The sequence below is a fragment of the Notechis scutatus genome, chromosome 2 (assembly GCF_049901735.1).
Source record: "Notechis scutatus isolate UNSWTSFEM ecotype Mainland chromosome 2, rNotScu1.2, whole genome shotgun sequence".
Taxonomy (NCBI): domain Eukaryota; kingdom Metazoa; phylum Chordata; class Lepidosauria; order Squamata; family Elapidae; genus Notechis; species Notechis scutatus.
The window spans coordinates 560,960-572,937 of record NC_142010.1 but is presented as its reverse complement, the minus strand read 5'-3'; the positions used below and the strand labels follow the sequence as shown (position 1 = coordinate 572,937).

The 11,978-nt window shown below is 42.7% G+C and overlaps 1 protein-coding gene across 1 annotated transcript; it reads right to left on the bottom strand.

Annotated features, from left to right (window-relative positions):
* Positions 1 to 5,679: 5,679 nt before the first annotated feature.
* LOC148131606 (vomeronasal type-2 receptor 26-like) lies at positions 5,680 to 10,179 on the bottom strand. The gene is made up of 4 exons (XM_087958804.1): positions 10,093 to 10,179; positions 8,913 to 9,062; positions 6,999 to 7,125; positions 5,680 to 6,581 (listed from the first exon to the last, which is right to left on the bottom strand). Exons 1-4 carry the CDS (start codon positions 10,177 to 10,179, stop codon positions 5,680 to 5,682), a joined length of 1,266 nt encoding a protein of 421 aa, XP_087814930.1.
* Positions 10,180 to 11,978: the final 1,799 nt, after the last annotated feature.

The window sequence follows — 11,978 nt, the reverse complement described above, 5'->3', positions numbered from 1 at the left end:
AACTTTCACTTTTCTTTCAGCTTCCTCCCTCCTGCACCTGCTTGTCCGGCTGCAGCTTTCTTCGTGGCGGCCATTGCTGACTGCCGTTCCCCCGCCTCGGGAAAAGGGGGTTTAGCTGGCTGGGGAGGGGGTTTGCGACACCCCCAAACCCCTTGTCGGATGCCCCCTGTCTTCAGCTGCCTCTGTGGGGCAGCTATATCCCCCAGATCCAAATGGATCGGGGGAACCTTGACGGTGAACGCAGCAGGGATCGCGCGGTCGCGAATCCCTGCCGCCGCCGAAAGTTTGCAAACCGGAAGTCCACAGCTTTATCTTTATTGAAACAATAAAGAGTTGCCATGACTGCCGCGCTAACAAGGCAGCCAGCTGGGGGGCAACAGCTGATGCCATTTGAGAACTCCTTTTATACTTAGCTGTCAAACGGCGTCAGCCAATAGGAACGGTCCATGTTCCCACTGGAAGCACTGGCCAGAGTGAAGACTTCAGCTCAATCTTTTTGGAATGCAACACTCCTTTCCCCCCGAATGGAGCATGCGTAGTCCTTCAGGTAACTCGGGTGCTTGCGCAGGTGATCAGATCTTCTCAGCTCTGACAGAGCTGCTGCTGGATGGGACTCCTCCGCTTGGCGAGCAGCTTCTGGTGATGAAGAAGCGGGCACCTCGGCTTCAGGCGGCCGCGGGTGCAGGACCAATTACTATTCAGGTAGGCTCGCATTGCTGTCATTGTCATGGTGAGCTTCCTTGGGTGCTGGTGGTCTCGCTGCAGCAAGAACGTCCAGAGGGCCACCTGTAGATGTACCCAAACTCCCACTTAGTTGGTTGACATGGCAGCGCCAAATGTGACCATCTTGCAATTGGACCCTGTAAGATGTAGGACCGGTTACTGCCACAATTCACCCAGACATCCACAAAGGATGACCTGCATAGTTCCTAGCATAGACCTGGTCATTCTCAGCAAACTTCCTAGTCTGGCTATTTGATCCCAGGGGTGTGACTGGGGTGTTATTTGGATGGAGTCTGTCTAGAGTAGTCCTCAGATGGTGACCCATGAGGAGTTCAGCTGGAGACCTATTTGTGGTGGCACAGGGAGTCGTATGCTGGGTTAGGAGGTACTTATCAAGTCTGGAGTGCCAATCTATGGGCCCAAGCATCTCCAGGACATCCTTAGCAGACCTGACTGCCCTTTCAGCCAGACCATTACTGGCAGGGTGAAAAGGAGCTGTTAGGGCATGTCTGATTCCTTGGTTAGCTAGGAAAACCTCAAATTCACAGGAAGTAAACTGGGGGCCATTATCAGACACAATGGTGTCAGTGAGGCCATGGGTGGTGAATATTCTCATCAGGGCCTTAATGACAGCTTCTGGAGTTGTGGAGGTCATTAAAGTCAGCTCTACCCATTTAGAAAAAGAATCAATCATCACTAAGAATGTTCGCCCATGAAAAGGGCCAGCCAGATCAATATGCAGCCTGGATCAGGGGTCCCCTGAATCTTCCCACATTCCTGGAGAGGATGCTGTAGGAGGTCTGTTGGCCTGGCATGGCTGACAAGCATTCACCCAGCTAGTAATCTGAGCATCCATGCCCATCCACATATACATAACTGTGAGCTAGAGCCTTCATCCTGACAATGCCAGGGTGACCCTCATGCAGGACTTCTAAAACCAAGGTCTGCAACTGGGAAGGTCTGCACTACCCTTATCCCCAAATAAAGCAGCATTGCAAAGAAGACAATTCTTGCTGGCGAATTTTGAAAGGCACGAATTTGGAAGAATAAGGGGCTGTAGGCCACCCCCTTCCCACCCAGTCAAGGTCTTGGGAAATTACTTTGTCCTTGGCAGAGTGGGCAGCAATATTAGAGACGGTGATGGGAAGCTTGAGGTCATTGATTACGAACACAGCATTGGTTGGTGCAGGATCCTCAACTGGAACAGGCAGGGGGCAGCGACTAAGGGCATCAACATGGCTGAGGCTTTTGCCTGCTCGATGAACCAGTGCATAGGAATATGCAGCCAGAAATAATGTCCCCCTGGTCATTCTTGGAGACAAAATCTGAGGCATTTGTCTGTTGCCTGACAGAAGACCCAAAAGAGGCTTATGATCTGTAACTAACTCAAAATAGTGTTGAAATGGAACTTCTTGACTGAAGCAACTGCATACTAAGCCTCTTTTTCAATTTGACTGTAGTTGAGCTTAGCTGGAGATAACGTTCTGAAGAAAAAGGCAATGGGTGCCTCAGAACCATTAGGCAGTCTGTGACTTAAAATGTCTCCAATGCCAAAAGGTGATGCGTCTGCAACTAAGACTAAAGGCAAATTTTTGTTGAATTGAATTAGAACAGCATCAGATGTAAGTAATGATTTGACTGCTTTGAAAGCATAGGCTTCCTTAGGTCCCCAATGCCACGGGGATTGTTTGTCCAGGAGTCTATGCAGAGGTTCTGCGATGGAAGCCTTATGTGGCAAAAATGAAGCATAGAAGTTAAGGAGCCCCCCAAAAATCCTGAAGTTCAGTTTTGTTAGTTGGTGTGGGTGCCTTGTGAATAGCCCTTGCTTTGGATTCGATTGGGTGAATGCCAGAGGCATCAACTCTGTACCCCAAATATTCGACCTGTGAGGTGGCAACAGTGCATTTCCCTTTTTTCAATTTGAGACCTGACTTTCTGAAGCACTTGAGGACACCTCTGACTCTTTGCAGTAACTGTGGCTTGTCAGGGGCAGATATTAAAATGTCATCGAAATAAGGTATTACGCCAGATAACCCTTGAAGCAATCTTTCCATTAATGATTGGAAAATTCCTGGGGCTACACTAACACCAAATTGGAGGTGTCTACACTTAAAAGCGCCCCTGTACATTACAATAGTTTGTAGGTCTGCGGCTGTGTCATCAACAGGAAACTTTTGATAGGCTTGTGATATGTCTAGTTTCACGAAAATGGTTCCTGGCTCAAAAGAATGCAGCAGGTGCTGAATAATTGGGACTGGATAAGCGCTGATTTGTAAATATTTGTTTAACAAGCACTTGTAACCAGCACAAATTCTTAAACTGCCATCTTTCTTCAAGGGTGTTACTATTGGGGTTTCCCTTTTTGTGAAGGCCATGGGCTCTAATATGCCCTGCTTAGTTAATTTGTCTAGTTCCTTGTCCAGCTTAGGACGGATTGCAAAAGGTACTCTTTGAGGATTTAAACGAATTGGAACTGCTAGAGGGTCCAAGTTGAAAGAAATTGGGGTTCCCAAATAACAGCCTAGGCCTTCGCTGAACATATCAGCATAGTCATTGAACAAGGCGTCCACCTCTGAATTTACAATAGAGTGGACTCCGCCTATATGAAGGCCAAGGGCAGGGAATCAGTCTAACCCCAACAGGATTGGGAGGGCACCATCCACTACCACTAAAGGCAAGTGACCATTAAAATTTTGAAATTGAATAAAAAACTTACCTTTTTCAGATGACTGGGATGGTTCTGCCTTGGTGAGGCACGGAGAGTTAAGTTGCAGCCTTGAAGACTCTTCTTTGCCATCCTGGGGAGCAGACATTTCAATGTGCTCAACAAGATGATGGACAGTGCTGACCCGGTGTCTACCTGCATCCTGCAATGTTTCCCTTCTAAAGAAATAACACTGATTTTTTTAGAGCCTTTGATTGTCAGCTTGGCATGGTAGCAGGTGAAACAGTCTTCAATTTGTTTTTGAAAATGCTGAGTTGTCTGAGGTTTCTGTGGTTGGGAAAAAGTCTTTCCTGCCTGACAGATGCTGACTAAATAACCCTTTCTCTCGCATTTTTGACAAATGGCATTCCTGAACTTGCAGGATGGCCTAAGTTAATTTCCTCCACAGCTTAGACAGATGGGTTGAGATCGTAGAGGTTTACTGGAAACTGACCTGTTTTCCCTCTGACTGGTTTTGGACTGCCTGAGGCGATTTACGTAACTAGTTTCTTCAGAGCCTTCCTCTGTGGAGGCTTCATCGTAATGAATGGCTGAGCTGTTCTGACTTACTGGATTTCCTTGAATTTCTGCTGTTGAAAATGCTGACAGCTCTGCAGCTTAAGATTCCTCTATTGCTAATTTTTGGGTCAAATCCCTTTTAGCCAATAGATGACTTTGTAGCCTTAAGTCCTGGACTCCACAAACTAGTTGATCTAATAACATGTTCTCCAGATAGCCTCTAAACCCACAGTGCAAGGCAGATGTTCATAAAGCTGCCATATACCCACTAATAGTCCCTCCCTCAGCCTGGGTCCATCTCCTTAAAACAATAGGGCTTAGCGGAATAATGGTTAGAAAAAATTCCTGCAATTCTTCCCATGGAACAGTCTTAATTGAACACGGAGCCAGCAATGCTGTTGCAGTGTCAAACACTATGGATCTACAAAAACTTAAAATGTAAGATTTTTTCCTATGGTTGGAAACATCAGCAAGGTCTATGGCATCTAGGAAACAGTCAAATCAGTTTCTGTAGGACTCCCATGTCTCTGCTGTCGGTCTGAAAGGCGGGAATGCAGGGTTTGAAGTCATCTCGTCTCAGCGGTGGCGATTCTTCTGAGGAAAGTTGAAATTCGAGCTCACAAATAGTGACAGTAAGCTCTTAAAGTGACATACAGCTCAGTAGTGGCTTTGGCTATTTTTGTAGTGACTTCGCTCAGCGATTTGTTTGCTCTTATATGTATCCCGCCCTCGTTGCCAGTGTAGTGGAGCGGCAGAATAACTGAGGCGAACGCAGAGCAAACTTCAGCTTAAACTTGACTGAAACAATAAAGGGTTGCCGCGACTGCCGCGCTAACATGGCAGTCAGCTCGCAGGCAACAGCTGATGCCGTTTGACAGCTCCCTTTTATAGTCAGCTGTGAAACGCATCAGCCAATAGAAACAGTCCGTGTTCCCATGGGAAACATGGACCGGAGTGGAGACTTCAGCTCAGTCTTTTCAAAATGCAACAATAACAATACAAGAGCAAAGTACAGACACAAACTCAAGATAAAGCACACCAAACTTGATTGCAGAAAATACAACTTCAGCAACAGAGTGGTCAATGTCTGGAATACTCTACCTGACTCTGTGGAATACTCTACCTGACTCTGTGGTTTCTTCCCCAAACCCCAAAAAGTTTAACCTTAGACTGTCTACTATTAACCTCACCCCTTTCTTAAGAGGTCTGTAGTGGGCGTGCATAAGCGCACCAATGTGCCTACCTTCCCTGTCATATTTTTTCTTTTTTTTCCTTATTCGTATCTATTTCATGTATTCATAAGGATGTTTATAGTTATACCTGTTATCTTATAATTGCATCACAAAGTAAATAAAAAACATCATCCCTGAAAACGAAACATAACACCAACCTATATAGCAACAAAAACAAACATTATTAGCCATAATCTTTAATTTAGTCTAAAACCATATCAGAACATCTCTGGTAACAGTTTATCCAGCCTGGTTTCAGAAATTTTATTAATGTCATTGATGATAGTTATGCTTTAACATGAATTCAAATTGTGACAATTGAAAAATATGATTAATTGAAATAGTTTGTATTGTTTTAGCAACATTACTATTCAATTATTATAATTCAAAATGCACACAGAATGAAGAAAAATAAGTGAGAATACATAAAACATTACTTCAAGATATATGATTTTATACTGGATGTAAACTGAACAAAAATAAACACCAACACAAGGAACCTTAATGAGATTTCATCATTAGATGTTCCTTGGTGTTTATGTCAGGTCTCAGTGTAATAATGTAGCACTTGGGAACAAAAATACAACCCAATAAACCTAGGCTGGAGGCCAAGATGGAGAAGATCTGCACAGCCACCATGTATTTCCCTTTGGTGCTCAGGTAGGTGGGGACAAAGGAGATCCAAACACTGCAGAAAACTAGCATGCTGAAGGTGATCAGTTTGGCTTCATTGAAGGTCCCTGGCAAATTTCGAGCCAGAAATGCCACCAACAAACAGATGGCAGCCAGAAAACCCATGTAGCCAAGGACAGTGTAGAACATGGTCACTGAACCTTCGTTACATTGCAGCAGGATGTGTTCTGGCTGGGAATGAAAGTCAGAATCTGGGAACGAGGGAAAAATTCCCAGCCATGTCATACAGATGCCTACTTGAATACCAGAGCAGGATAAAACAATCGAGTGGGCCAGACCCTTCCCCAGCCATTTCCTCATCCTGCTTCCTGGCTTTGTAGCCAGGAAGGCCACTACCACCATTACAGTCTTGGCCAGCAAAGAAGATACGGCAACTGAGAAAACAATACTGAAAATGGTTTGTCGAAGGAGACAGGTCATTTTCATGGGGCGACCAATGAATAGAAGGGAGGTCAAGAAAGAAAACAGGAGAGAAACCAGTAGAACATAGGTGAGTTCACGGTTGTTGGCTTTGACTATGGGAGTTTCTTGGTGTTTAATGAAGATTCCCAGAATAAAGGCAGTGGTTAGGGACAAAGCAATGGCAAAGAAAGTCAGGATGAGTCCCAATGATTCTTCATAGGACAAGAAGCTTATGCGTTTGGGGACACACTGATCCCTCTTCTTATTGGAATACTGGTCATCTGGACACTTTTCACAATGGGCTGCATCTGAAAAAAATTGGTTAGTGTGTATCTCTTTCTGCTGCTGTAGGAGCATGAAAACCACATCAGAAAACAATTATTTCATTTTCAAGGAATAATATAATATTTCTGCCCAGGGATATTCATATGACACAACATTAGTTCAAATAACCAACACCCTTTTTAAAGGCTGAAGATGAATGTGATTATCAGCTCTCAAAACTTGTCCTCTTTCCCAAAACCAAGCAAGAAAGTAACACCTCAATAGATTATTTTAATGCTTGCATCATCGTACAAAATTCGGGGATAGTGCTCAATGATTGAAATGTTTGTGGATGCCTTCAAGACGTGTGATGTTTTTTCTTGCTTCTTGATCAAATACCCCCAAAAAGCAATAGAGAATTTTGATTGTATCCTTGTTGTTTTTGAAGCTACCGACTGTACCTTCTTGCCCAGAGAATGTTCCTTCCATACACAGAGAACAGTCGTAGCAGCAAACTGGGGCTCCCTCTCTCACAACCTTGGCATAACCTGGGGAGCAACTTTCTGTACATTTTGAATAAGGCACCGTCTAAACATAAACCAAAAGATTTATCAGGGCAATGTATAAATTAGAGGCAATATATAAAGAGATGTGGTGGGTCAGTGGCTAAGACGCTGAGTTTGTCGATCAGAAAGGTTGGCCGTTGGGCAGTTTGAATCCCTAGCACCACGTAATGGAGTGAGCTCCCATTACATGTCCCAGCTTCTGCCAACCAAGCAGTTCGAAAGAACACAAAAATGCAAGTAGAAAAATAAGGACCACTTTGGTGGGAAGGTGCCAGCATTCTTTGCACCTTCAGCATTTATTCATGCCAGCCACATGGCCACGGAGATGTCTTCTGACAGTGCTGGCTCTTCAGCTTTGAAATGGACGTGAGCACTGCCTCCTAGATCCAGAAACGACTAGCACCTATGTGCAAGAGGAACCTTTAGTTTTCAACATAAACCACAAGATTAGTATGAATTATAAAAGTTTACTGAAATCAACTGGCTTCCAAAAGTCAGGAGCACATTGAGCAAAATCTGTCAAGAAGTAGTGGCATGACCTTTAATTACTCTACTTGCAAGGGGCAAATGAAGAGTCATTCTCTTTCCTCTATCAATCTCCATTATACATTCCAAAACAGATTCGTTGCCTTATTCTTCTTTCCAAAGGAAAGAAGTTCCATTGCAAAAGGTGTTTCTCCTTAGAGCATGTATGAGAATGCCATAACTTGTATATATTCTTTTTCCATCTTAGCTTTCTCAGGAAACCTCCAAAATCTAGCTTTCTCTAGAGTCCCTATCTTTCTCTCCTACAACTGATCATTGTATCATCATTTGTAAAAAAAAAATTTTTAGCTGCCCTCATTTCCCTCACCACATTTTTAATGCTATCTTCCTCTTATGCAATTCAATGGGCTAAACCTTTCCTATTCTGGATTTTCTCCCCAAGAAGCTTTTACAAAAGTTGTCATTTCACTGACAACTGATTTTGAATCATCAGAATATTACTAAAGCTGGGAATGTTGGTATGACTGAATAGAACAAAGATAGGAAATATATTAGTAAATAATGTTGACTGTAAAGAAGGTAGTAATTACATACTCGCAATAAGCTGTTCTGACTGAATGGTGGCAAATGGAAGGGTTTATATTCCTTGCAGTCATCTGGTCGTTAACAGTCTTTTTGAAAGTTGTTTAGGCCCCTTGGAATTTATCTGTGCCCTCAGGGTCATGTGAATAGTGCAAATGGGTGTGGAACCTTCCTGCAATTGCTGAATTTATATCCTGTTGAAAACACAGTCTTTTCAGCAGTTCCAAATCCTTCCATCCTCCACCATTCAGTCAGAACAGAAGAAACTTCTTGGATGAGAAATGAAACATCTTCAAGGGAAAACAAAATCCAGGTGCTTTCTGAAAAAGCACCTTTGGCACAACCATGACCTCGATGACTGACATAGACATTCTGCAGTTTCTCTTACTGAAAACAAATTAATTTCATGTTCAAATTAATTATGGCAACATATTCCAGTTTAATAATGTAGATTGCAAATTCCGCAATACAATGCAGAAGGTTCCAGTGTGTGACTGATTATTGTAAGACCTCTAAAGTAAAATATATCTAATAAATTAATGAGGCTTTAAGTTCTCTTAGTTGGAAGTTATCTCATTTGGCCTCAATGAGAATTATTTCTGAGCATAAAATTTACACATATGAAGATAAATAGGAGAGCAAAATCCAAGCATCCTCAACTACTTTGTTAAATAAAGTTGGCCATTGGATGGCACTTTGATTGACAGAAATCTTGACTTCTGAAGAGGATTGGCTTTCTACACTCCCAATTTTCACCCCCGCATCTGATTTGTTCCGAACTGATGTCCAGTGCATGATATCAAAATCACCAACAGGAACTCCATTTTCATCAAAAGAAATCCCATCTGTGGAAATATTTTGATGTTGGAAGTTCCTCAGGAACTTATGGAGCTGCAGAAACATAGAAAGAATATTACAATTTGAGCCTTTATTCGATGTTTTTTTTTGCTCTTATTCTGCATTGGAGGTACTCTGAATAGTTCAACCTCTTCAAATCATCAAATCTGCAGGCAACACTAAGCTGGCACCCTACACCTAAGAGGAATTTCTGAGCAGTGAGAGCAATCAACCAATGGAATAGCTTGCCTTCAAAAGTTGTGAGTGCTCAATCACTGGAAGTTTTCAAAAAGAGACCTAGGCAACCATTACTCCGAAATGGTTTGGTATAGGGTAAGGGTCTTCAAATTTGGCAAGTTTAAGACTTATGGACTTCAACTCCCAGAATTCCTGAGCTAACATGACTGGAGGAGTAATTCTGGAAGTTGAAGTCCACAAATCTTAAAGCTGTCAAGTTTGAAGATCCCTGGTATAGGGTGTCCTGTTCGATTAGTAGGTTGGACTAGGGAACCTGTGAGGTCCTTTCAAATTCTATTATTCTAAGTTTCATGTTCTGTGTTTTGCAGCTTCACCATCACAGCTCATCTGAGGCAAGACCATTTGCAGATATGGGGAAACTTGACATGGGAGAAGATGGAGAATACAATTTTACCATCAGTCCTGGTCAAGATGAAGTTAGCGGAGTTTAACTTTGGGCTAGGAATGTAACAAAAATTGCATAGTGATGTTATCTCTTTCAAAGAGTAGCTACGGAAGCGTATCCATTAGTTCAGGAGACAAATTGACGAACCTTTGGTTCTCCCCAGAAGATGCTTTGATTTATTCCTTGTTGCTATGTTACAAACTTTTAGGCAGCAAAGTCCAATTTTAATCCAGAACAAACAACCCAGCTGAACTCCTTAGCTTGGAGACTAGATGACTTTGTGATCACAATAAAAGATTGAGGATTGCTGGACTATTCTGATGCTTGTTTAATTTTGACATTTTGTCAGCATTGAGCTATTTCTGACACAAAAGCATCCCAAACTAGACAGGTTGTTTAACTCTGGAATATCTTTCTCTATCACCTCTCTCTCTAACTCACTGTCAGGGTGCCAAGTAAGATGCCCATAGCAAACTGGACTCTGAGGTAAGTAGGTTCCTCAAATATCAGTTTTATTGGACATATCATATAGGCATAGGCTGGTGAAAACTGACTTTAAACATTACTGTGGTTTTCACTTAATTAAAAATAAAAGTTTTCCTCCTCTTTCCAAACTCAGTCACATGGTCTAATCAAGGTGTCATCCAGTTGCCTGGTGACTTCACTCATCCTCTCTCTGGCCATCGCTGGGAATGTCCTTGTTTCCCAGGAGACAACAAAACCCCAGCTATCTCTATTCCTGCCTCCCTTTCCCTCAGTTCCAGTGTGGAAATACTGAAGCATCAAAATGGCCTCAGTCATTTGAGCTTCAGGGTTGACACTTACTCTCAAATACCACTAACTGGACAACTGCTCTTTGGAATATCTCACCCTTTTGACATCTAATTTAATATTGAGGAATTGGAAGGGGAGAATCAATGGAACCTCAAAGGAGAATACTTACCTGCCATGGCTGTACAATCTGGGGTGGTTGATGGTATCCAACTTGCATTCTCCTATTACTCCATTGGGAGGAAGAGGCAGCACTGAGGACCCGGGCCACAATTTGAATTATTTGGGAAATACTGGAGGAATCCTGAGACAGGATTCTTGCAATCACATCATTGGACGGGAATTCCCAATTCTCTTTTTCTCTGCATTTTTTCCAAACTTTCTTTGATAACAGAGGATTTGAATAGGAACATTGGAATGCTTCCTTTCCATACAATACGATCATAGATATATAAGATTTAAAGTCATAATACTGAGTCCTTCTCTTTGTCTGGATGAAGTAGGAAAACAAAGCATGTTTATTTTGGAGATCAACCCAGAGGTCAAAAATAGTTACACTTAAAGCATTCAAAGTTGTGGAAATCCACACCCTTCCCATAATGGTTGTATTAGTCATATCAATTGTTTGTATTTTTGCTGCCAATATTGCCGAGGCCTGAAAATCCAGTTGGCATACTATAATTTTTATTTGACTCTTGAGAAGAGAATAGAACATTTTCCTTTTTTCTTGCATGAGAGTTTCTCCAGCACTTGTCTGTGCCTTTGCTTCTGGGACAGTTCCTGAGAGGACAATGCAAATCCCATTTTTTAAGGCAAGAACTTCGAAGCGTCTTTTAAATTTTTCTCCTCTTTCATTGTCCTCAGAAAGGAGGCCGATCCACGTCCATTGGAACTGCAGGAGAAGCTGGACAATCGCTGAGTAAGGAGGTTCTTGGTTTGGGGTCATCCGATATGAAAAAGTGAAATGACGATTTTGCTCAGCCATCTTGTTGATGACACTGTAGTTGATCTAAGATGAAAGAGAAGGTAGTGGCAGTTTTTGCCAGTTTTAGCGATGAAAGTCAGATGGTAAATCTAAGGGCCTTCCCCCACTACTGAGAGATATTTCAAATGGTAACTGCATGAATTTTGCAAGTTCCCTTGATGTTCTTTCCTGTTGTTTTGTATGCTCACTTTGAAACCAGATGTCAACTCGTAAAGCATTCCTAGCTTGTTCTCGAGTTGCCATAAGAAGGAGTGGGAGAAGATCTGATGGAGCAGTTTGTTGCTATGATCAGAAGGACATTCCATGCATACCTTTCTCAATGTTGTGCCTCAAGTTACCAAGCCCAGCCGGAGAGGCGTGGCGTGAATTCCACAGCCCGGTGAAAGTTCTTAGTTGGAGAATGTGATTTATGACACACCCTGGGAGGAGGGGGGAAACAGGGTAATAGGTGAACAGTAAATTACATGGGGCAGAGCCGACTGCACTTGGGAAAAGTGCCAACATGTGGCTCCTAACAAATAGTTGGATTTCTTTTGAAACTTGGCTCGAGGCTCATGAATTAATTAGAGCA

Bases quoted from the DNA above. Each gene is read 5' to 3' on its own strand.
- LOC148131606 (XM_087958804.1), bottom strand. From the start codon at position 10,179: ATGATATGTCCAATAAAACTGATATTTGAGGAACCTACTTACCTCAGA. The intron at 9,063-10,092 runs GTGAGTTAGAGA...ATGTTTCTGCAG, and splicing joins TCTTACTTGGCACCCTGACA to CTCCATAAGTTCCTGAGGAA. The intron at 6,582-6,998 runs GTACAGTCGGTA...AATTTTTTTCAG, and splicing joins AACATTCTCTGGGCAAGAAG to ATGCAGCCCATTGTGAAAAG.